Here is a 26,095-nt window from a genome sequence, read left to right on the forward strand (position 1 = left end):
ACAGTTGAGGACTGTTATTAGAGGATGGCGTCACTTGTTCTCCATATCTACTGAAAATAGGCCATGAAGTAATACACCCATGAAAGAGTGCTATCAGCAGCACCCTGATCACTGACAATGCTGCAGCCTGAGGAAGGCTGCAGGCCCACCTGAGGACAATTATACACTTTCTGGTGGGGGATTGTGAGCAGCGGGGTGACAATCATTGGGCTAATAAGGTAACAGGGGAGAATAAAAAGGGAGGAAACAGGAAGCAAGGGAAGTTCAGGAGATGGCTCTGGAGATGAGTCTTGGCTGGGGAGTGAGGGCTGCAGGAAAGCCTACCCTTGCTGTAAGCCTATATTGCATGGTATTACAACATAAGAGGAGAATAAACACACACACACACACCTTGGTGAAAAATAACCAGCCCAGTGTGTGTTTGTGATTGTGAAACCATCCGAACTGGCCAGGCAGTGCGGTTCACTGGGTAGTAACAAAGGTGCCCTGTGACAGGGCTTAACCTGCAGCAAGGGAGATTTAGATTAGATATTAGGAAAAACTTTCTAACTATAATGGTAGCTAAATTCTGGAATAAGCTTCCAAGGGAAGTTGTGGAGTCCCCATTATTGGAGGCTTAAAAACAGGTGGGACAAACACCTGGTCTATGTTTATTTGGTCCTACCTCAGTGCAGGGAGATGGAATTTATGACTTCCTGAGGTCCCTGACAACACTACACGTCTATGATTCTATGACTTTTTTGTTATGTGGTTTGTACAACACCTAGACTAATGGGATCCCGATCCATGACTGTGGGCTCCTTGTTACTATATAATTAAATAACAATTTGCAGACAAATAGTGGTGGTGGGAGGTAGACCACTGACAGAAGACAAAATATTTAGGAAAAGCAGGCCTACATTGCTCTCTGCCACCCTTCCCAGCCCTCCTAGGAAAGTGTGAGAAAGATCAGGTCATTTGGCTTTCCTCTAAGGAGCTAGGAGTGGGCCAAGAGTTCCAGTGCTTGAAGATGCTGGAGAGCACCGTGGCAGAAGACAGCCTAGCTTTCCCTACAGAAAATAACAGGCCTGGGTCTATGGAGGGAGCAAAGTTGTGCTGGGAATAGGAGTGCAGGTCTGAAATTTCCCAAAGTTTGCTGAAAGGCATGAATAACCTCAGTGACTTTTACTGGCAGACTGAAATCACACTTCACTTGTTCTCATTATAGTTTTCTAAAATGTGGCATATCTCCAATGTTTAGTGATTTATCAGTGCAACGATGAAGCTTTTTGTTTCTGTTTTAGTACCGTGCTCTTTGTAGGACAAGTCTAGTAGCTGTAAATGTGCATATAGGGAATTCAGTTATAATGAGACTTTGCTTATTGCAAAGTTGACCAAAAGCTGATAAAACCTCATTTCTGGTTTTAGAATCAGAGAATAGTAGGGTTGTAAGAGACCTCAGGAGGTCATCTAGTCCAATCCTCTGCTCAAAGCAGGACCAATACCAACTAAATCATCCTAGCCAGAGCTTTGTCAAGCCGGGCCTTAAAAACCTCTAAGGATGGAGATTCCACCCCCACCCCCAGGTAACCTATTCCAGTGCTTCACCACCCTCCTAGTGAAACAGTGTTTCCTAATATCCAACCTAGACCTCCCCCACTGCACTTGAGACCATTGCTTCTTGTTCTGTCATCTGCCACCACTGAGAACAGCTGAGTTCCATCCTCTTTAGGAACCCCCCTTCAGGTAGCTGAATAGTTTTGACACTGTCTCCCACAGTATTCTTGCCTGCATGTTAAAGAAGTACGGGCTGGATGAATGGACTATAAGGTGGATAGAAAGCTGGCTAGATTGTCGGGCTCAACGGGTAGTGATCAATGGCTCCATGTCTAGTTGGCAGCCGGTATCAAGTGGAGTGCCCCAAGGGTCGGTCCTGGGGCCGGTTTTGTTCAATATCTTCATAAATGATCTGGAGGATGGTGTGGATTGCACCCTCAGCAAGTTTGCAGATGACACTAAACTGGGAGGAGAGGTAGATACGCTGGAGGGTAGGGATAGGATACAGAGGGACCTAGACAAATTAGAGGATTGGGCCAAAAGAAATCTGATGAGGTTCAATAAGGACAAGTGCAGAGTCCTGCACTTAGGACGGAAGAATCCCATGCACCGCTACAGACTAGGGACCGAATGGCTTGGCAGCAGTTCTGCAGAAAAGGACCTAGGGGTTACAGTGGACAAGAAGCTGGATATGAGTCAACAGTGTGCCCTTGTTGCCAAGAAGGCCAATGGCATTTTGGGCTGTATACGTAGGGGCATTGCCAGCAGATCGAGGGATGTGATCGTTCCCCTCTATTCGACATTGGTGAGGCCTCATCTGGAGTACTGTGTCCAGTTTTGGGCCCCACACTACAAGGAGGATGTGGAAAAATTGGAAAGAGTCCAGTGGAGGGCAACAAAAATTATTAGGGGACTGGAACACATGAGTTATGAGGAGAGGATGAGGGAACTGGGATTGTTTAATATGTGGAAGAGAAGAATGAGGTGGGATTTGATCGCTGCTTTCAAGTACCTGAAAGGGGGTTCCAAAGAGGATGGCTCTAGACTGTTCTCAGTGGTAGCAGGTGACAGAACAAGGAGTAATGGTCTCAAGTTGCAGTGGGGGAGGTTTAGGTTGGATATTAGGAAAAAGTTTTTCACTAGGAGGGTGGTGAAACAGTGGAATGCGTTACCTAGGGAGGTGGTGGAATCTCCTTCCTTAGATGTTTTGAAGGTCAGGCTTGACAAAGCCCTGGCTGGGATGATTTAATTGGGGATCAGTCCTGCTTTGGACTAGATGACCTCCTGAGGTCCCTTCCAACCCTGATATTCTATGATTCTATGATTCTAATACTGCTATCAAATCCCCTCTCACTCTTCTCTTCTACAGACTAAATAACCCCAGTTCCCTCAGCCTCTCCTCGTAAGTCATGTGCCCCAGAGTTATAGTTATAGTGAAACTATAATCTGTAGAATAAATTACTTCAATGTATTCATGATCATATAGAGAAAGAGCCTCTTTCTTTCAAATAGTTACATTTACAAAAGAAAAGGTCAGGAGAAAGTTTGCTGAACAAGGGTTGGGAAAAAATCATTTTATTGGGATAGGTCTTTATTTCATCCTTTAAATATACAAATTGTCTGTCTCTCTTCTGTTTTTCAAATGTCAAACTCTGCAGTCGCTGTTTCAGCCATCTGATGCTCCAAGCATAGAAAAGAAATAATTCAATGCCAACGTTGTGAAACATAGTGTTGCCTATCTAATATTACTATCAAAAAGTCAAATACTAAATATATGAATATTTAATACTGAGTCTAATATAAATGTTACCATCAATGAAATGTAGAGCTAAGATTGAAAATTATTAACTACATCTTTGTACCTCTATATTGTAGGAGTCACTCAACGGCAGTCCTATATACCATGCCACATCCTGCAACACCCCAAAGCACCAAATGGGTGGGCAAAAGATGGAGTTTCTGTCTTCCGAATCAGTGTCCTTACTGCTGAATGCTTATGTCAAGACCCCTTATGTGATTTGAATGCAGCTTTTGTGATCAATTCCAGCAATGACAATAAATTTAATTATATTAGCAAAATAAGCCAGCCAGCATCACACACTGCTAAACCCATTAAGTTCAGAAGCCTGCTTATAAGAACTCAGGCAATGTGCATCTCCATTACTAACAGCACCGTTATTGCATTATTCCAAAAGATGTCACACCAATGATTTGATTTCAAGAGATCAAACACTTGTGAACTCAAAGCCTGAATCGTTACTGACTAGTTCTTACGTTCCAAGTTATCCAATAAACCAGAAAGCCATTCAGAAAATGCAGCTGAGATTAATGCCATCTCCAGGAAAAGCTTAACTTTTGGGAAGGTGCTGGATCTGATACAGAAGTCACTCACGAATTAGAAGAAAGCTAGGAAATACTAGCTTAAATTATAAATAGATATAGGACATATTGTGACTAGATGAGCAGTCTGAGATCTATCCTATAGTTGCCATTGAAATACTATATTATAATTATGGCAAAATTATAGTCTGGTATGCAGACAGCACCACTAATTCACACCAAGGCCTCTGTTATTTATTCTGCACTGGTTCTCAGAATTAAACATCTACTGACATCAGAATACGCAGCTGATACACTGAAGCTAACGGAGTCTCAGTGACAATCAGAGAGAAGAATTTGGTCCATAAAATAATAAATTTTTGTAATCTAGGTTTGGCACAGCAGTATTACAAAGGGGTGAGAAATCTCCTCATGGCCAAGAGAAGTAGAGAGTAAACAGTAAAGAGACCCAAATCCTCTGCGCTAAAATAGAAAAGAATTGCTTAGCATTTCCATATGAATACCTCTGTTTACTTGATTCTATTCTATCTAATCAACCATTCATCCATCCACCCCTCCCATAATAATAATAATTAATAATACTTGACTCTCATATACTACTTTTCATCTGTAGAGCTTAAGGTGGTACTGAGTCAGTTATAGGGAAAATGTATGATAGAGCTTACTTGTTTCTTTCGGTTTTGGTTTATCTAAACAAAAACAAAAACAAAAAACCTCTTTAGAATAACCTTTGTTTCTTGTAGAAGCAAAAATTTAATTCAATAAAAATGGGTTGTACTAGAAGAAACCCATAAAAATGTCTTTAGTCAACAAATAAGAGAAATTAACAGCTCAGGATTAGATTGAAAGTCATTACCATTTTATGGTTGCTTGACAGCATATGTGAAATAAGTTCATGGACTCAGTCCAATTTGTAGCAGACATGTAACCACCCTGCACACACAAAAAATATCAAAACAACCTGTACAATTTTCTACTAATTAGCCACCTTTGTAGCAGTGTCCAGTAATCCGGGGAGTATTGTGACTTGGGGTACTTCTACACATCAAGCTGAAGGAGTAATTTCCAGCTTGAGTAGATGTACACACACTAGCTCTAATCTAGCTAGCCTGCTAAAAATAGAAACGTAGCCCTGGCAGATGAGCTAGCTGCCCAAGAACATACCTAGGGTCCTGAGCAGGATTTTATTTGGGATGGCTAGCCTGTCCTGCCGTGCTCGCTACACTTCAATTTTCAGTATGCTAGCTCGATCAAAACTAAAATGCACATATGTACTCAAGCTGGAAGTTACCCCTCCAGCTCAAAGTGCAGACAGACCAAGAGCAAAGAGGAAGTAAGGTAAGTAGTAATTCACTGCTAGCCTCTACTAATAACTTAATATCCTGCCCCTCTCCCCTGCTCCTCACTTGCTCAGCTACTTTTGGCCACTGAATAGGGGGATGGAGTTAAAGCTCTGCTTGATCCCTGAAGCTCTCCAACCACCCTGCTCTTCCTGCTCTCCTTTAAACATTTTGCAAAGGTTGCACCAATCTCTACATTTCCACTAACATGAAAACAGGTAAATATTATCAATAATATTTTTCCTACCACTATTTTGCCCAGCTCTATCTACTAGTGATTTAACATCAAAGGCAAAACAGTTTTAATACCTGAACATTTTATTTTGAAACACTAGAATTCTTGTTAGAGTTGTTAAATTAGCAGTGCTGCTAACTCGTGATTTTATTATGACTCCCAGTATTTTGTGTTGCTCTTAAAGCCCCAGCCCCTAGAATCACACGAGTAGGTGAGAATCTTAAAATTAAAACTGTATTTTTAGCCCTCGTGTTTGTGGAGAAAAGATTGAATATATGACCTAAGCAAACCCTTAAGGCTCAAAAACCAAAGGCAAATAAATAGAACCTCAAATGATGATTTTTTTTAACAAAAAATCTCATGATTTTTAACCCATCTCATGATTTTGGGGCCTCAATTCCTGAATGTTTGGGGTTGGCAATACTGAACTAGCATTACAGTAGGATGGATATTCTTCCCTTCCTTTTCTTACTGAACACTGGAATCCGACAACTAATATCACAAGTGATGTCACAGCTCACTTTTAGATGCATGTGCGGGATGGTGCAGTGAGTGAGCTGCTAGAGCTACTACATCATAGTCCACCATAGGAGGCCTGCAGCAGGCCTCAGCCAGACTACTCAAGTGGTCTTTGGCTCATCTCTAGGGTGAGAGGTAAAACGATATCTCCTAGCATCCAGTGCAAAGCCCTTTTACTGAAGTTTTTCAAAAAAAGACCAGAACTGTACTCAATGGGTTTTTACATGAGTGTAAGGCTACATCTACTGTTGGAGCAGGGGGTGTGATTCCCAGCTTGCACAGATGTACTCACAATAGTTCTCATCAAGCTAACACACTAAAAATACTAGTGTAGCCAGGGTAGCAGGGCAGAAGCAGGTGGCAACATAGGCTAGCCACCTCCAGTACAAACCGCCTAGACCTCATGCAGGTACATACTCAGGGTGGCTAACCCATGCTGCTGCTTGCGTTGCCCAGGCTACCTTGGCTACACCACTAATTTTAGCATACTAGCTCAATGAGAGCTACTACAAGTATGTCTATGTGAGCTGGGAATCACACCCCCAGCTCCACTTGTAGACGTAGCCTAAGACAGGCCTCTTCTGTTCGTCAGCCTTCCAGTTTTTCTTAGGATGCAATACAATCTCCAGATCTTCGTCGAGACATAGCGCTAGATCCTCAGTGGTGTAAGCTGGCACAGCTCTGTTGATTTCAATGGAGCTACGTTCATTGATCCCAACTGAGGATCTGGTCCACAGATGCTTGACACTCCACTTGCCCTACCACATGATTGTCTCTCTTATTTTTAAATGGGGACCCCATGTTGCTGAATGAAAGTCACCCTGCAGGACAGGAAATCTCCTATGGGACAGGTGAAATATTAAGACGCCAGAATGGTTTAGTCACTTGAAGCGTCTGAATGTGTTTTGTATTACATAAGCGAGAGACTGAGCCAGAATCCTATCTGAAATTCTCTCTTCTCTGGCAAACTGAGCAGATCAATGGCAGAGACTGATAGAGTAATTAATTTAAAGGTTATTGCCATGAAGCTGTCTGGTTTTCCCCCTGAACCATTGTCTTTCTAAAGCAGATAATGTCAAAATATTTCAAGTTTCTCTTTACCTTGCTCCATTGCCTTCACTGTTTTTTCTTCCTTCTTTACAGGTACTGCTGCAAAACAAAGATAAGGTTTAAGGAAGACTTCCAGTCAGAAGTGCTGCCCCACACACAAAGCCTTTCTCAAGTAATTAAATGTCTACAGATTTCTTTGAAGGAAATGATTTCTAAGTCTTGTGACCACAAGAGAACCTCTCTTCCTCACAATAAACTGGTAACACATTTTTGACCTAACTTATAAAGAAAAGGAGTAAAGTGAAAGGGGATACTTCATTTCTTTCAAAAACGAATAATACAACATTTCCTTCTTTGTCTTGAAAGAAACCTCAGGCCAGGTTGTGATGAGCCTGGCGCGACTGCACAGAGAGCCACACCAGAGGCTCTGCTTTGCCTAGTCATGCAAGGGCCTCCCCCAGTAGCAGTCCCTATACTCCATACTAATTATGAGTGCCCGTACAAAACCCTAAGATATGTGGCTTGCTGAATCAGGGCCTAAGCACATGTTTCACTTTAAGTATGTGAATAGTCCTACGGACATCAGTGGGACTATATCATTGAAATACGTATTTAATTCCCTTGCAGGAATGGTGTGATAGATAGAGATTATTTGGTCCCTGCGATTATTTAGCAAATCAGCTAACAGGTGGATGGCCAGGAAGTGGGGCCACACCCACACAAGAAGGTTACAATCCCTCCTGGCACATGCCCAAATAGAGGCCTTCATGTTTTCTGAAATTTAACATGACATATTTGGGAATAAGTGTATTTAATAGAATGTATAAGTTCTTGTTATTTAGGGATGAAAAATTTGTTTAGTGATAAAGTGTAGTGCCAGTTTAAATCTGGTCCAACATTTAACATCTGTAAAATGCAGTTCTTACAAATCCTTAGGCCAAATGAAATCTCCTGCAGTGTTTGAAACACAAAATCTGTGGCACTAAGAAACTGAAAGGGAAAATGTCTTAACTGAATTTCATTGAACAAGTTGAGAGAAATGCAAAAAGTAAACAAAGGATAAACTGCAAGAGGTAAACTGTGTTCAGAAAATTATTTTACTTTCAACAATCTAAGGCATTTTTGCTAACATAGGTAGGGTCCTACCAAATTCACAATCCATTTTGGTCAATTTCATGGTCATAGAATTTTAAAAATCATAAATTTCATGATTTCAGCTGTTTAAATTTGAAATTTCAGGGTGTTGTAATTGTAGGGGTCCTGACCCAAAAAGGAGTTGTGGGGGGGTCACAAGGCTATTGTAGTGGGGGGTTGCGGTATGGCTACCATTACTTCTGCGCTGCTGTTGGTTGCGGCGCTGCCTTCAGAGCTGGGCGCCCGGCATGGTATGGTATTGCCACCCTTACTTCGGCACTGCTGCTGGCAGGGTGCTGTCCGAGAGCTGGGCGCCTGTCCAACAGCCACCACTCTCCGGCTGCCCCGCTCTGAAGTCAGCAAAGAAGTAAGGGTGGCAATGCCGTGATCCCCCTGCAACTCCCCTTTGGATCAGGACCCCCAATTTGAGAAACACTGGTCTCCCCCCTGAAATCTGTATACTATAGGGTAAAAGCACACAAAAGACCATATTTCATGGTGGGAGACCAGATTTCACGGTCCGTGGCACGTTTTTCATGGCAGTGAATTTGGTAGGGCCCTAAACATAGGGAAATAAATTTATTTCTTTGTATTGATAGTGTTTTTGTTGTTAGCAGCATCCTTTTCATTTGGTTTTTTTCAACCTGGCACAAGAAAACATTCAGTATAAAACTTTATGCTACAGCCCATTGCAGAAAAAAATACTTTCAAGGATTTCGCTTTTAAAATTAATGTAAATACTAATGGCTACAGTCTGCCATATTTACTCACACTGAGTAGTCCCTGTTGAAATCAATGGGGCTATTTACAAGGGTCTTGATCCAGAAACATGCTGAGGACTCTGACCCCGCTTCACCAAAACATGCCAGCAAATGCTCAACTTTAAGGCCTTGTATACACTACAGAGACTATCATTCATAACTACGGCATTGTAGCTATGCTGGCACAGGTGTAGTGTAGATTCATCCTACAGCATCAGAAAGGTTTTTTTCCTGTTAATGTAAGAAAACCACTTCCCTTGAGCGATGGTCGCTAGGGCAACAGAAGCATTCTTCCATCATCCGAGCAGCATCTACACTGGAGGTTAGATCAGCAAAGCTACAGTGCAGGTTGTAGACTTTTCACACCTGTGAGCACAATAGCTATGTTGATTTAAATTCTAAGTGTAGGCCAGGCCTAAGAATGTGAGGAGTAACATTGACTTCTATGGAACTTAAGCACTTAGCAAACATGAAGCACATGCTTATGCAGGCCCATCCCACAACATTTTGGCACCTGAGGCAGGGAGCTCAAATGACGCCCCCATGCTCCCTCGCTTGGGCTAAAACTTTGAAAAGTCTCAATTCTGCCTTCTTCCTGTTCTACTGCTCTGCTACCTACCCCAATAAAGGAGAACTAACAACTTAAAATGCCTTGTTCAAAAATTTTAAGTAACACTTAACTTTCAAATGCCTGAACAGAAAATGTAACTTTTCTTGTCTGCATAGTAAACACTGGCATTTTCATCTGTTTGAATAATCAAAGTGGTGCTTTCCATGCCTTCTTGGTTGCAAAGATTTGAACTGCTTCCTGAAGGTCCACAGTCTGGGCCAGCCCATGCTCTATTGAGATGGCTGCAAGGCCGACCAGGCTCTCCTGTGCCATTGTGGAGCGTAGATGTGTTTTTATTAACTTCAGCTTGGAGAAGCTGCGTTCTCCACTGGCAACTGTTATAGGAAGTGTTAGAAGTATGCGCAGAGCAACAAAAGCATTTGGAAAGAGGGTGGTCATCTTACTTGTGCACATATATTCCAGAACAGCCTTTGGAGTTGATCCTGCTGAAATGTATCTTAAAAGGGCTTTCAGGTCATCACCTAAATCACTCGCATCAATATCGCGCGCGTCAACATGTGTCAACACTGTCTCTAGAGCCCTGCATTGCTGGTGTAGGTCTTCTTCAGGTATAGTGAGGAGTTCTGGAATATCATACAGCATCTCAAATATACTGCTGTGTTCCTTGAGCTGCATGAAACATTTTTCAACTGACTGCATTGCACAATCTAGCACCTGGTTAAAGAATTCAACTTTGAATTGTTGTTTGGGATCTCTTATGGGATTATCCCGTGCCCCGTAATCAAAATGTCGCCTTCTTCGGTGACTCTTGTATTCTTGAATGGGTGGGAAAATAGCTTCACTGTGAAGTTCCTCTGCCAACTTCTGTGCACTCTTCAGAATGTTTTGAAATCCCTCATCTGACCGGTAAGACTGTAGGTATGACTTTGCTTTGTCCAGTTGTTCCATTGCTCCAGATATATCAAGGTCAACACCTTGGAGTCTCTTGCTTACAACATTTATTTCAAACAGTATGTCATGCCACAACAGTATGCCACACAGAAATTTGCAGTGATGTATGTTTCTGGTGATTCCATTTCCCTCTGCCACTGTTCTCCCATGAACAGTTCCTGTCAAAGCATTATCCTCCATAATGGCAACTATGGCATCATCTATCTTCCCAGTTTGGTGTTTGATAGGCTTTGTCACCTCCACTCGACCTTCCCATCGCGTGGCACTCAGTGGTTTCAGTGTCAGAGAGGATGTTCCCAGATGTTGCTTCAAAATTTGCCATCAATGAGTTGATGCAGAGAAAAATACATAGATGCTTTGAATTACACTAAAAAATTCAGCAGCCTCACTAGAAGCTGATGCTGCATCACTGACCACCAAGTTCAATGAATGAGAACTGCATGGCACAAAAAAAGCTCAAGGATTTAACTCTCAGATCCGTGTCTGCACTCCTCTGCTCTTTTCCTCTCATGTTGGCACCATTATCATAGTGACCTCTCATGTCAGCTATCACAATTCCTGTATATCTTCCAGCTTTTTAAGAAGCACATTTGTCATACCAGCTCCTGCAGTATCATCAATGTCAATAAATTCTAGAAAATGCTCTCTGACAGTCACCATTGCAGGGACATTTTCACTAGGTTCTGTTGTTGTTACAAAACGCACCATTAAAGTCATTTGTTCCATATGGCTGATGTCAGGTGTGCAGTCCAGAATGACAGAGTAATATCTTGCTGACTTCAGATCTGCCACAATCCTCTGTTTGACTTTTGTTGCCAGTAACTGTATGATCTCATTTTGAATTGTTTTTCCAAAGTAGTGGTGTGTGTACGTTTCTTGGGTGGTGACTTTTCTTAGACGCTCCTGGAGTACAGCATCAAACTCAGCCATCAGCTCCACAATTTGAAGGAAGTTTCCATTGTTTGGCACATACAGCTGATCTGAAGTGCCACACAGTGCTAGGTTCTGGATAGCAAGCATTCTCACAATGGCAATGAGCTTTTTCAGAACATTTTGCCAGTAAAGAGACTCTGATGTAATCTTCTCTCGAGGCTGATCGTCTATGGTGGCCTTTAACCTTACTCTCATCTCAAGCTCTTTCCACCTATAGAATGCTCTCTGGTAATTTGCTGCCTTCTCATGGCATTTCTAGCCAGATTTCTAGCCAGATTTTTCCAGTCCTTTGTTCCTGTAGAACCCAATGTGGCTGGAACACTAGACTGGAAGAGTTTGCAACAAAAACAGTAGGCAGCATTCTGGGTTTTTGAGTACATAAGCCATGGCCTCTCCACTTTGTCACCACTGGGGATTTCACGCCAGTAATGTGTTGGATGGAAACTTCTATTTTCATGGTCTTTGGGGAACAGGAAGTTTTTCACTTGCTGTGGCCCATGCAGTACAAGGAAGTCCCTCAGGCTACTGCTCAAGTGGGTCCACAGTCCTGGATCATCTAGACTTAAGGAACTAAACTCGGCAGCAGCTGTTTCTTGTGCCTCCACCACGCTCTTCTCTGATATACACTTTTCTTCAGGAATGTGCATGGTTACATCCATTTGAGATGGAGATATGGATGGTGCAGTAGCTGCCAGGTCACCTGCACTCTGACTAACTGGAAGATCAGGCATCTCCTCAATACGCACATCCTCACTAGGGCCAGAAGGGTCAGCGTGAACATTTGTGTCTATGTGTCTCAGGAGAGCTCCTTCCTGCTTAGATAGAAAAGCTTCCTTTGCTTGCTTTCTTTTTCTGAATGCTGCCCCAAAAGGGCATTTTCTTCTTCCACTCATAACTGCTGTTCTGTGCCAGCTACAGTGGCTCTCAGCACTCAATTGAGGGGGATAAATAAGCAGGCTGGTAGCAGGGCCTGTGTGAGGGAAGATATCAGCATCTTAAGGGCCTAACTGGCTCCTACTACTTCAGTTGACTGCCTGTTCTCCTCAAGTGGGTTCGGGGAAGCAGCAGGAAACAGGAAGCTCCCTGAGAAGCTGGTGTTAATCAGTCCAGGCTCCTGGGGGTGCTAGAGAGGTACATAAAAGGATCCTCCTCCTCTCTCTCCCTGCAGCTCCTGCTGCTTTCTGTTATTCCCTCTCACCTTTTCTCCTGCCTGCCTGTTATGTCTCTTGTGCCCTTCTTCCTCCAGCACAGCACTCCACCATCTCTGTGCATCTAGAGCAGAGAGAATACATATGCACCAGCAGCAGACACAATTTTCTACACTCTGGGTCCTATGGCGCCCCCCACAGTCTGCCACCTGAGGCGGCTGCCTCAGTTTGCCTCATGGTAAGGCCAGCCCTGTGCTTATGTGCTTTACTCATTTAGCAGGATTGTAAGGTACCACTCGCTGTGAACAAGAGCAGTGGAATCTGGTACTAAATGAATTTGAAAATGAACATATAGTCACAAAACTACTATGATAAGGACCAAATGAATTTTTAAGCATGCTTGTTTTCTCCAAACTACATTTACCTTTCTTAGCTGAAACCGCAACAACTTCCTCTTTGGCTTGTCCGGTTTCTGAAAATTCAGAACAATAATGGAATGAAAAACAGTCTGCAGAAATACTTCAAAGATACCAGACAGTAACCCAAAACAGCATTTGCTATGAGCAAGACTAAAATAGCAAAGGACAGTAAAACTAGCTGTAGAATATACTGTAATATAAAGCGCTTCTGTTAATGAAAACAATCTTTCTGATAATCTTTCATTTATCGAATCAGGGGAAATACATGGCAAAGAGAAGAACATGATGAGAAAGCATACAAATGAAAAAAAATATAGATGAAGTCATTCTAATCTATACAATCTGCACATGAAGGCCTGAGAACCAAGAAGTTGATAGTAAAATACAAATACTGAAAATAAATGGACTTGACTAACTCAATTCACTCAGCAGGCATATAACAGGCTAGACACAAGTTTAAGTTTCCTCAAAAACATTATAAATCTATGCAGAAGAAACTTTTGACCTTTTGATATCTTGTCAGATAAATCCTAAAGGAGCTGGATAGCAAGTGCCAGAACTTTTCAAGTGTTAAGAAAAAGATGAGCCCGACTTGCAAAACTCAGATCCAGATTTCCAGGCTCCCAACATTTGAGGGCGTTTGGATTCAAGGTTTTGGCTAAGTCCATTAAAATAATAGAGGCCAATCATGAAATTTGATCCAGATGCCAAACCTTACTTCCCCACATTCTGTCCCCACCCTGCAAAAAAGATTTGGTGGTATCTAGACTCAAGGGGTTTGGTTTGGACCTTTCTTGGGTTAGGAGACTAGCTTTTCTCCATCACTGAACAACAAAGCTTAAAAGCAAAAACAGTAATAAACTTCCCTACTCTGTCATAATTTTCACTTTAAGATTCTTTGCCCACTGGGAAATCTCTTCAAGATTACCAAGTATCACTCAGAGCTAATTAATTTTCAAAGCCGCTGCATTGTCATTTCTATACTAAATGGGTATAAAGCACATTTTTTATTCCAGAACATAGACAAAGTTCATGCTGAAATTAAATGTGTTCCACTGAATGTAAGAAATCCATGTAAACATTCCACTAAAGGTATGGAGATATTTTGATATATGGATTTGATATATGAAACACCAACATGGCTGCACTCCTCAGGGACAGTGCAGATCACTAAGCCCACGTCAAAGCATGTGACATCTGGGAACAAAGTATTCTCAGTCACCTCCTGCCTCCTAAATCCCCTGCCATCTCACCCCAAATAAAAATCAAAACAAAATCAATTTTTAAAAAGTAAACTAAAAATGTAAAATGTCAAAACACCCCTGTACTCCAAGCAGAGTTTTGACCACAAAAAAGGAGGGTGACAGAGACGTCATGAAACCTACTACAGATATTGCCATTCCTATAGATTTTATTTGGAAGATGCCCAGATAATACAATGATGGGCAGCTGTATAAAACTCTAAGATAGGTAAATGACTTGACAGACACTGACATTACTGATGCTCAGAGAGTAGTGTTGCATAAAATTCCCTGGGTTTGCTGCATTCATTTTGGTTTGGTTATAACAGAATTTTTATAAAAATGTGTTACATTCAGACCAAGATCAGACATGTCTAGAATAATAGAAATGTAGGGCTGGAAGGGACACCCTGGTCTGCGGCAGGACCAAGTAAATCTAGACCATCCCTGACAGGTGTTTGTCCAATCTGTTCTTGAAAACCTCCAATGACAGGAATCCCACCTCTCTTGGAAGCAAAGCTGAGCTGCCCTAATAGTTAGAAAGCTTTTCTTAACATCTAACCTAAATCTCCCTTGCTACAGATTAAACCCATTTCTTCCTGTCCTACCTTCACTAGATATGGAGAACAACTGATCACCATCCTCTTTATAACAGTATTTGAAGACCATTATCATTCCCCCCCACCAGTCTTATGATCTCAAAACAAAACATGCCCAGTTCCTCATAGGTGAAGTTTTTTAAGCCTTTTATAATATGTGTTGCTCTCCTCTGGACTCTCCAATTTGTCCATATCTTCCCTAAAGAATGGTGCCCAGAACTGAATGCAGTACTCTAGCTGAGACCTCACCAGTGCTGAGTAGAGTGGGACAATTACCTCCCGTGTCTTACATAGGACACTCCTGTTAATATACCTCAAAATGATATTAGCCTTTTTTGCAACCAAATCAAATTGTTGGCTTATATTCAATTTGTGATCCATTCTAACCCCAGACTGTTTTCAGCAGTACTACCACGAATATTCCCTATTTTTATTTGCACATTTGGTTTTTCTCCCTCCTAAGTGCAGTACTTTGCACTTGTCTTTATTGTATTCCAACTTGTTGATTTCAGACCAATTCTCTAATTTGTCAAGGGCATTTTGAATCCTAATTCTGTCCTCTCCTCACAGTTTGGTCTCAACTGCAAATCTGATGAGCAAACTCTCCACCCCATTATCAAAGTCATTAATGAAAATATTGACTAGTACTTGTCCCAGGTCTGACCTCAGTGTGACCCCTCTGGATACACCCTCCCAGTCTGAGAGCAAACAATCAGTAACTTCTCTTTGAGTTGTGCATCTACCTCACAGTAATTTCATCTAGCCCACATTTCCCTCATTTGCTTATGAGAATGTCATATTGGGCCTGTGTCAAAAGCCTTGCTAAAATCAAGATCTATCATCCCTTCAGCCTCCCTGCTATCCTCTAGGCCAGTAAGCCTGTCAAAGAAGGAAATTATGTTGGTTTGGCATGAGTTGTGCATGACAAATCCATGTTGGCTATTCCTTATACCCTATTATCCTCCAGGTGCTTACAAACCATTATTTATTAATTTGTTCCAGTATTCTACTAGGTATCCTACCAGGTATCAAAGTTAGATAGACCGGTCTCCCTCTGATAACTCACCAGAAAGATACTAAAATAGTAAAGACTAAATATGCCCAGGATTTTGAACCTAAGTCAAGTTTTCTAATCCTTTTATCATTTGTGTTGTTCCCATCTTAGAAAAGAGACAACTAAGGGGGAATATGATAGAAGTCTATAACATCATGAATGGTATGAAAAAAGTGAATAAGGATGTGTTGTTTACCCCTTCACATAACACAAGAACTATGAGTCACCCAACGAAGTTAATAGGCAGCAGGTTTACAACAACCATAAGGGAGAAGTTCTTCACACAACACATAGTCAACCTGTGGATCTCATTGCTGGGTGATGTTGTGAAGGCCAAAAGTGTAACTGGTTCAACAAAGAATTAAATAAGTTCATGGAGGACATGAACTCACCAAAATGGTCTGGGACACAACCCCAGTTCTGGAAGTCACAAAACCTCTGACTTTCAGAAGCTGGGACTGGGCAACAGGGAATGGATCACTCGATAATTCCCCTGTTCTAGTCATTCCCTCTCAAGCATTTGGCTCCAGCCACATGCTGGACAGGATAGTGGGCTAGACTGACATTGGTCTGACCCAGTATGGCTGTTCTTAATCTCCTGAACTGGAGAGAGTCCAGAGGAACTCTTTTCAATTACTGAAGAAGAGAGTTAAAACAAAAAGTCCCCTCGTAATCACATCATGATTGTTACCCTCACTGAACATGCTTCAGAATTTTCAGGCTTCGGCAGCAGTTACTGAGTTTGGTAGCCAAACTGCATCCTGATAGATGCTAAGCCTGAACTGTTTTCACAATGGGAAAATGCTAAGTAAGCGGATGAAGAGGAGCAAGGGGCAAATAAATAGGTATGAAAGGCAAGGGCCATATTTAGTCCTAGTTTAAGGTGTATCTACTTCAGCCTAAAGGAATTTAGCCCACAATACAAAGATTTGGGGCATACGATACAAAAGAATTCCACCTTTGAGTCTTGCTGAGCAGTGAAGGAAACAGTAGCAATATTTTAATCATTACAGTCTTTTCATTATGAAACAAACCATGTGGGGGTTTCAGAATTAGGATTAAATTCATACTAGGTGTTAATAAGTGAAACTCCCCTGAAATTTATAGATTTATCCCAGGGTAGATTTTGGCTAATTTAATCTAATATAGATTGCTAACTGACCACAACAAAGAAAATGTAAAAGAGGACTTTTCTACCTTCTCTATGTGTCTTGTAAGAAACCAGAAGGTCCGTTTGTGTCCTATCAACTGGGTGGGTTCTTGCTCTGTGTAGATAGATAACAGGGCAAATAAACCAGACTAATGTGTAACTTACTATCCAGATGAAAGGTTTCAGAGTAGCAGACGTGTTAGTCTGTATTCACAAAAAAAAAAGGAGTACTAGTGGCACCTTAGAGACTAACAAATTTATTTGAGCATAAGCTTTCGTGAGCTACAGCTCACTTCATCGGATGCATTCAGTGGAAAATACAGTGGGGAGATTTATATACACAGAGAACATGAAACAATGGGTGTTACCATACACACTGTAACCAGATTTCAGAGTAACAGCCGTGTTAGTCTCTATTCGCAAAAAGAAAAGGAGTACTTGTGGCACCTTAGAGACTAACCAATTTATTTGAGCATAAGCTTTCGTGAGCTACAGCTGCATCCGATGAAGTGAGCTGTAGCTCACGAAAGCTTATGCTCAAATAAATTGGTTAGTCTGTAAGGTGCCACTAGTACTCCTTTTCTTTTTACTGTAACCAGAGTGATCACTTAAGGTGAGCTATTACCAGCAGGAGAGTGGGGGCGGGGAGGGACCTTTTGTAGTGATAATCAAGGTGGGCCATTTCCAGCAGTTGACAAGAATGTCTGAGGAACAGTGCGGGGTGGGGGAGGTGGGAAATAAACATGGGGAAATAGTTTTACTTTGTGTAATGACCCATCCACTCCCAGTCTTTATTCAAGCCTAAGTTAATTGTATCCAGTTTGCAATTTAATTCCAATACAGCTGTCTCTTGTTGGAGTCTGTTTCTGAACTTTTTTTGTTGAAGAATTGCAACTTTTAGGTCTGTAATCGAGTGACCAAAGAGCTTGAAGTGTTCTCTGACTGGTTTTTGAATGTTATAATTCTTGACGTCTGATTTGTGTCCATTTATTCTTTTACGTAGAGACTGTCCAGTTTGACCAATGTACATGGCAGAGGGGCATTGCTGGCACATGATGGCATATATCACATTAGTAGATGTGCAGGTGAATGAGCCTCTGATAGTGTGGCTGATGCGATTAGGCCCTATGACGGTGTCCCCTGAATAGATATGTGGACACAGTTGGCAACGGGCTTTGTTGCAAGGATAGGTTCCTGGGTTAGTGTTTTTTGGTGTGGTGTGTGGTTGCTGGTGAGTATTTGCTTCATGTTGGGGGGCTGTCTGTAAGCAAGGACTGGCCTGTCTCCCAACATCTGTCAGAGTGATGGGTTGTCCTTCAGGATAGGTTGTAGATCCTTGATGATGCGTTGGAGAGGTTTTAGTTGGAGGCTGAAGGTGATGGCTAGTGGCATTCTGTTATTTTCTTTGTTGGGCCTGTCCTGTAGTAGGTGACTTCTGGGTGCTCTGTCAATCTGTTTCTTCACTTCAGTAGGTGGGTATTGTAATTGTAAGAATGCTGGATAGAGATCTTGTAGGTGTTTGTCTCTGTCTGAGGGGTTGGAGCAAATGCGGTTGAAAACCTCCCTAGTAAAACTGAATAGGGAAAATAGAAATTTACTAACAGAATTAGCCAACAAGCAATTCCAAGGCCATAAGAAGCAGATAAGTAAGAATGAGACAATTGTTTTAAGAAATAATGGAATACTTGAAAGCAATGAAAATACAGCTGGACTGAATAAGAAGGAAGATAGTAATGGCTAAAAAAATAGTTAAGGAGGTATGAATTATAGTTTTAAGAGGATATGTAAAAAATTATCAGTTAAGAGGATTTCAGATTAGTGTATATGAAAATATGCTTAGAATAGAATGTTTATAGATGAGGTAGTTTTCATAACCTGCACCTGTGTAATGTTATGAAACAAGGTATAAAGGATGTGTTTAATAAAGAGGGGTGGAGCAAGGTAGGATTTACACCAGCTCGGACCAGCATGGATCTGCTGATGACAAAAACAGCGTACCTGCACCCAGGACTCGGTAACTGATGATTATACTATCCTCATATCTGCTTTATTTAAGATTTATGCTTGATCAAGATGGTAATATATTGTCCTAAATGTTCTTACTAAAGCTTTAAATTGGTTAAGTTTAGTAACTGGTATGGACTGTGCTTTTTCACCCAACAGTATAGATGCACATCTCAAGCTAGATGTTAATTTTTCAGACCTACTTAAAAGTGCAATGGCTGGGATCAAACTAGCGTATGAGTCTCACTAAATTGTTTGATTGATCGATTTCTCTTTTCATAGCATAAATGACACAAATATTGGTGACGGACACAATACAAAAAAACCAGGCAATAATATTTTCAGCACTGAGCCATGAATCTGCTATAGAAAGTGTCTTCCTCTACAATTCATAGATGCATAGATTTTTAAAGCCAGAAATGACCACTGTGATCATCTAGTTTCAGTGACACTCGTACATTAGCGCTCCTCTTCAAATTCAGTGTTAAAAGCAGTTTTCGTGAACAGACAAGCTGTTGTTGTCTAATTTTGCAGCACAGAGTTCACGGGAGGATTTTGTACCCAGACTTGGAACACAGTTTAGAACAAGAAAGTACTGCACCAAGAGCTCTGCTATTTCAAAAGCTGGGCTCTTTCTGGATGCCAGCTGATCAGCTTTCCATATAACCCAAATTAAGAAACCAGTAAGAAAAGGAAAGACATAAGCAGGGGGCTGAACTTGATAACCTCTCAAAGTCCCTTCCAGTCTTAGGATTCTAAGATTCTATATGATATGATTCTATGAGCTGTTCTTACAGCACTTCATAAAGAGTCCAAGAGAACATTTTCTGAAAGTCGTCAGAAGACAACCTCATGTCCAATCCCACAAGGTGCAGATGCTGCACTCTTTCAACTCCCATTGATGCTGATGGGTGCTGAAGATGTTCAGAACCTGGCAGGTCTGGCCCAAAGATGTTGGCATGATTCACATAAAAATGACCTCCCAAAGATGACGTACAGTATAGTATCACAGGAGCAATAATCATGTATAAAAAAGCATTTGCTCAACAGCTCCAAGCAAGGAGGAAAACAGCTTTTTTGATTGCCCATAGTTACAAAATGACCTTTATTTCTCACTTCAGCTTTCTAGAATTTGCCAAAATGCAAAGGCTTTATTTAACATACTTGTTTTCATTAGTTTCTCTATTTTGGCTGTTGGAGGCATAAAGAGAATGTCTAAATTAGTCTAGTTTCTGTTTTGTTTAACTGCAAAATGATAGTAGCGTTAAGAATTTACCCTTTGAACCAAAAATGTTAAATATGCCCGATACAGAGAATTCTGTCAGCTTTGATTTTCTTTACATTACTGACAAAGAGTCTGATTCTGCAACATGTCCTCACAGTGGAGAGCACTCAAGTGAGTATCCCTGTTCAGCTGAGTTCAGTGAGACTATCTATACAAGTATTTACCACTTACTGTGAATAAGGGTTTCAGCTGGGGCTCTAACTGAGGGAATGTTCTCTAGTGGCTAAAGCAAGGGACTGGGAATCAGGTGTTCTGGGGTCCAGTCCCCTCTCTGTCACTGATTTGCTATGTGACCTCAGCAGCACCAGTATGTGACACCCTCTCCCATACTTGCATAAATGAGCAGTTATTCTCACAGATAGTCCTGTTCATTTCAGTGGGACTATCCCTGTAAAGCATGATACTATTCAAAATGAATAAGTGCAGCAGAATCTGATCCACAGGGCATTAGTTTTCCCATCTGCTAAACAGGATTACTAGTACCTACTTAGTTCTCAGGAGTGCTGTGCTCTTTAATTAATTGCCAATTGTAAAGTGCATAAAGGTGATAAAAACATGCAAAGTGGCATTCTTATAAATAGACTCTAGAGAGAAACAGAAGTTCAAAACACTATTTAATTTTGGATTCAGATCCTTCAAAGTGGACCTTTAAATCTGTGCTTTATTTTTAATCTGTACAGGTGTGATTTTTTTTCATGCTTATGGAAATACTGTAGCATACTTACATAGTGCTTAAAGTTTCTATGGCCCCTCATACTTCCCTGTCAGCTATGTTTTGCTAAGAGGAGCAAACCCAGAGAGAAAGCTCCAGTGGATCTAAGGCTTTTTTACCCACCTATCAACAGTATTTATGCAGAGATAACAATAATAATAATTAGAAGACAAAGCTGCTAAATAGGATGCCCCCTTTCTCGCTCTGTACACAACCTTGTCCCACTCTGTAAAGAAAACAACCATATAGTCAATAGGTCATGCAAAAAGTGAGCAGGAAAATTAGAGAAGTGTTTCCCTTCTCACAATATCTTGTGTCTATGTAAGGAGTTGGGTGGAGCCACTTCCTGCACTCCTTAAGATCCTTGGCCCAGATTCACAAAGGGACTTAGACATTGGGCTTTAGGTGCTTAAGTCCCTTTGCGGATCTAGCCCTTTATGGATTTAGGCTGGGTAGGCAATAGCTCCTGAATCTGAAAGACTGAGGAATCCGCCACCTGGAACTCTATGGAGTCTTCAGGGAAAAGACAACTGGCTCTTGGAGCAGTTTGTTAGGTGGAGAAAGTCGAGACATTGCTATTCTTTAAAAAAAATCCATATGGCTCTAATGAAGTCAAATCTTTATCTATCTCTAATGACAGTGATGCAGTACTTTTGTATTAATAACAATATAAATACACATTCTTCCATTTTTATTTTAAAAACACATGCAGTGACTTACGTTTTCCCTTATGACTTTCCGCAGATACTGTAAAATAAATGAATATATTCTAAGAAACAAACTTTACAATGTGTACAAACAACATTTGTCCCTTGTTAAGATATTCTCGTTGTACCTGGTTAAAATCTATAGAAAGCAAGGCTAGCCAGTAAGGCATATATGGAGCTTGAAAAATTCCACTTATTTCAGCAAGCATGTACAGTGTGCATGGAAAACTGGCTTTAGAATGTGCATATAGCATTCACACAGGAAAGGGAAGAAACAATTCAGACACTTCACAGACATCTCAATAAGTCTGGCATCTCAGTAAGTCTGGCATTCTAATACTGACACACACAATGAAGTCTAGATACAAAAGTAGTATTGAAAATATCACATATTTCAGTCTAATTTATGTGCCAGTGTTTGATATTTAATTATTGGACAGTATTTCTTTCTAAAGCATCATTGACCAAAATATCATAATTTGATTTGGTTTTTGAAGGAAAGGGGGGAGGGGGGAAGCCCTGACACACTGCTTCTTCTTCCAGACTTAATTTATTTGAATCCCAGAGTCAGACTTCCTTCCTCCCTTCGAGGAAAAAAAAGTGAGGAAGCTGAAATCAAAATCTAACGTTCAAAAGAATAATGGTGTCCTGCTTAGCTGCATGTAATTGGCTCTCAAGTACAACAGAATGACTAGGTTATCATGCTCCATAGCCATTCTAATATATTTGAGTAAATTGGCAAATCTGTTCTCTTCTAGCACACTGCAGTTCCCATCCCTTCCCCTAATGGTGACTTGAGTTCATTTAGGTTTAAGTTTAAATTAAGGAAATGAGTCTAAAATAGACTTTTACAGGTTTTACCAGGTACTTTTAGAGGTACTACAGGTATTTCCTTCTTCGATGGTTTGGCTGGAACAAATGAGAAAAGGTTGGTTATTACAATGTGGGAGTTGCCACTAAAACATTCAGTAGCTCAGATGAAAAATAAGACTAAAAAATGGGAGCCATTTACCAGTTTCCACCAGCTTTTCTTTCTTGGGTGATTCTGAAAATTAAAAAAGAAAAATATTTTGGCTCTACTTTTGGTACTGCTGTTACATTTACTCCTCCTAAAAAGTATTTTTTATGCAGTGACTAATGGAGTCAGATTAAATGCTAATACCGGATAGCTAAAAGATAATTCCATGGTCATATTGTTAGGTGATGAAAGGAAATGTTAACAGCAATTAAAGAGAAAACATGTTTAGACTTACTCTGCGTTATTTGACAATCTAAGACGTGGTTCCCAACCTTTTCCACCCCAAGATTTTCCCAGAACACCATTCCCGCAACCTCCTCTTCAGGACCACTTATAGCCACTTCGCAAAGATTCAAGGCCATGGGGCATAACCAACCAGGGAGAGGGGAAAGAGATGGAAATGTCTATTTGAAATGGTAAATTCCATATTATCATTGACTAAAATTCATAACAAATAAGAAAAGGGATGAGTTAATGCTGCTTGCAAATAAAGTAAATATATTATCACAAGACATAAGCAAACCAAACTCTCTCTTTTTTCTTTTCTTTCTTTCTTTTCTTTTCTTTTTTTTTTTTTTTTTTTTTGGTATGTGGGGCTGGAGGAGAGGAAGGAAAAAGGAAGAATGGAGACTGGAAGACAGTTACTTTGGCTGGTTTAACCAGTCATCTCAGTAACATCTGCAACATTGCAGCACACTCATGTTTTATGTAGCATAAGTGCTGCTCCAGAGTTCATTTATATATATTATATATAAACACATTTTGTAAAACTTTTTTTCCCCAATTATGCTTGCTTCTCTGAAACTGAAGGATATCTAAATTATGGTTTCTTTGACTCCAGGGGCATCTGACTGCTTCCTGTTTTCTCACAGTCTCCCAACCCTTAGACAAGGGAAACAGGGGCAGAAGTTGTGTGACACTACCAACTTTCACTTTAAGCATTTTTGTGAGACCTAAAATTTCATTTTCATTAAGCAAATTCAACAAGGTTCTTCCAGAAACATGAAATCCAGTTTACAAATATCTGCAACTTTCCACAGGGAAGTTTTTATTCAATAATTAACAAAATTAGTTAGGAAGTTTGGATCAGAATCTGAATTTATGGCTGACTCACTTCTACTGTGCTGTTATAATGTGGTACACCAAAACCTTAGATCCCAACAACCACAAGCTCTGAGAAATTTCAGATCTGGATCTTGCCTTTATGACTCATGCCACTTTTACTAATTTAAAAGAATTTTCTTCTATTAATTAATGGTCAATCTGACAGAACAGAGGATTTTGTCCTATTGTACAGTATACGTTAGACATTTGTTATAGCATTTGTAAGATTTTTAACAGTGAGAGTTGTGCATGTATTCATAAGCATTTATTAATTTATCAACCAGGCCAAAATACCTTTATCCAGGACACAGCCTGTGGCTGAGAACAAATAAATATTCTATCATATGTGCAATTGAGATTTTTTTCAAGATTCGCTCAATTCTGAAACTTCACCATATTCTACACACACTGAAGTTTTCACTAAAACATTTTTTGCCTTTGTGAAAGCCAGTAAAATATTTATTAATTGTTCATGAAACACCTAAATGCATTTTTTTGTTTTGCTGGTAGTGAAGCGCTCACTGGGCAGATGTGGGACAGAAGAGAATCTCTGAGGTTATTTTTTATGCTGCTCCATTCCCTAATCTGCTAGTGGTGCTGCAAAACATGGAAGCCGGCATAGTCCTGCAGCGTGCCTTAGATCTTCACCAGCAGCAAGGTAACTCTCAAACCGTGACCTTCTCTCACCTGCTAGCCTTGGAACAGTCACATGTTTCCATTTTTATTCTTTGTCGTTCTCTCGTGACATGTATGCCTTTCATTTAATTCAGATAAAGTATTCTAATCTTAAAGCAGTAGTGTGAATAAGTGAAATTCATGCCAAACCAGTGAGAAAGTTGAATTTCTATGGAATTGCCTATCATCTCCACTGTGTTCACTGTTCTATAATATAAATTATACGATAATCAATGTCATTAGGCTATATTCATTACAGTTAAGGGGAAACCGTTTTCTGTACTAGAATACTCAATTTCTGATACAAGGATTTTAATAAATCCTATGTTACAGTCAGTAAAACACAGACCTGTCAATCCTGTGCAGCCAAACACTGCAAATCCTTAGGTTGGGGAAGCTAATAGTGTTGAATCTTTTTGTTTGTTTGCCTGCAATTTTCCTATTGGCTGGTTCAAGTTATAGAGAGGTTCATTACAAGTATTTGTTACCCCATATTTCTTCAATTTCTAAAGATCATGAATATAGGATGCTGATTCCTTTGTTCTCTGAAATAAGAAACTCGGGGGAGAGGGGGAACCGCCTCCTCTACTAAGGGTTTGGCACCAGCTTTATAGCTCCCTGTTTGTAAATGAAAGCTGACGTTCATTCATAGCAATTTCTCTTCAAAATGATCGCTGAAAAGAGATGGAGAAGGAAGAATGGGTTTTTACATATCCTCAGACTGGAAACACATGCCTATGATTGGCAATCTCCAGAATTTATTAATCTGAAGAGATTTCCTGCCATGCCTCAAATAATTGCGGCACAGATTCTTCAGAGGAATACAGCTTTCTTTCAAGGTCCTTTGGCAAGCTTACACAACTCCTGCTTTGCCTGGCCTTCAGGAAATGATGGCCACACATCTGGTCTGGTCTACATCATAGAATCAAAGAATATTAGGGTTGGAAGAGACCTTGTGAGGTCATCTAGTCCAATCCCCTGCTCAAAGCTGCTGACCTGCTCGTCTCTGTAAGGTTTACCAGGATGACTGGATTTGAATCTCTCAATGAAACCCTCCCCCCGACCCACACTGCCCCAAGAAAAAAGCTAATACTGACCCGTCTGATATCAGAAGCATGAATGCCTCTGCTCAAAAAAAAAAAAAAAAAAAAAAGCCCGTCTTAAATCTAGAGAAGATCTGGTGATCTGGGCACCTTCAACTTCTCTGAGGTCTCATCAGTTCTTGAGTGGACAAGGTCAGTTACCTCAAATGGCAGGCTAAGTACCTATGCCTTCTGATTCTTCCCATATCGCTCTATGTCAACTCTAAGACAGAATTTCGTAAGGAAAAGTGTCCATTTGTCAAAGACTGGGATTCTGCAAAATCCATGTCCTAACAGGCACTTGAGGAGCATTTTGCAACCTCTAGATGAGGGGTTCTCAAACCGGGGGTTGTTTTATTTTTGACTGCAGTTATTTTTTGTACATAATTCTACATTTGTAAGTTCAATTTTCATGATAAAGAGATTGCACTACAGTACTTGTATTAGGTGAATTGAAAAATACGATTTCTTTTGTTTTTTACAGTGCAAATATTTGTAATAAAAATAAATATAAAGTGACCACTGTA

General features: G+C 40.6%; 1 protein-coding gene across 1 annotated transcript in view; it reads right to left on the reverse strand.

The window, feature by feature from the left end:
- LOC119565715 (triadin-like) overlaps window positions 1-26,095 on the reverse strand; it is a 147,066-nt gene that overhangs the window by 83,938 nt on the left and 37,033 nt on the right. Inside the window, exons 9-14 of the mRNA XM_043543140.1 lie at window positions 22,702-22,734; window positions 22,551-22,598; window positions 21,703-21,729; window positions 12,943-12,990; window positions 7,072-7,119; window positions 4,542-4,565 (exon numbers count right to left, since the gene is read on the reverse strand). Coding sequence (XP_043399075.1) covers window positions 4,542-4,565; window positions 7,072-7,119; window positions 12,943-12,990; window positions 21,703-21,729; window positions 22,551-22,598; window positions 22,702-22,734 — 228 coding nt within the window. The remainder of the gene's footprint in view (window positions 1-4,541; window positions 4,566-7,071; window positions 7,120-12,942; window positions 12,991-21,702; window positions 21,730-22,550; window positions 22,599-22,701; window positions 22,735-26,095) is intronic.

Source organism: Chelonia mydas, chromosome 3, assembly GCF_015237465.2.
Source record: "Chelonia mydas isolate rCheMyd1 chromosome 3, rCheMyd1.pri.v2, whole genome shotgun sequence".
Classification (NCBI taxonomy): domain Eukaryota; kingdom Metazoa; phylum Chordata; order Testudines; family Cheloniidae; genus Chelonia; species Chelonia mydas.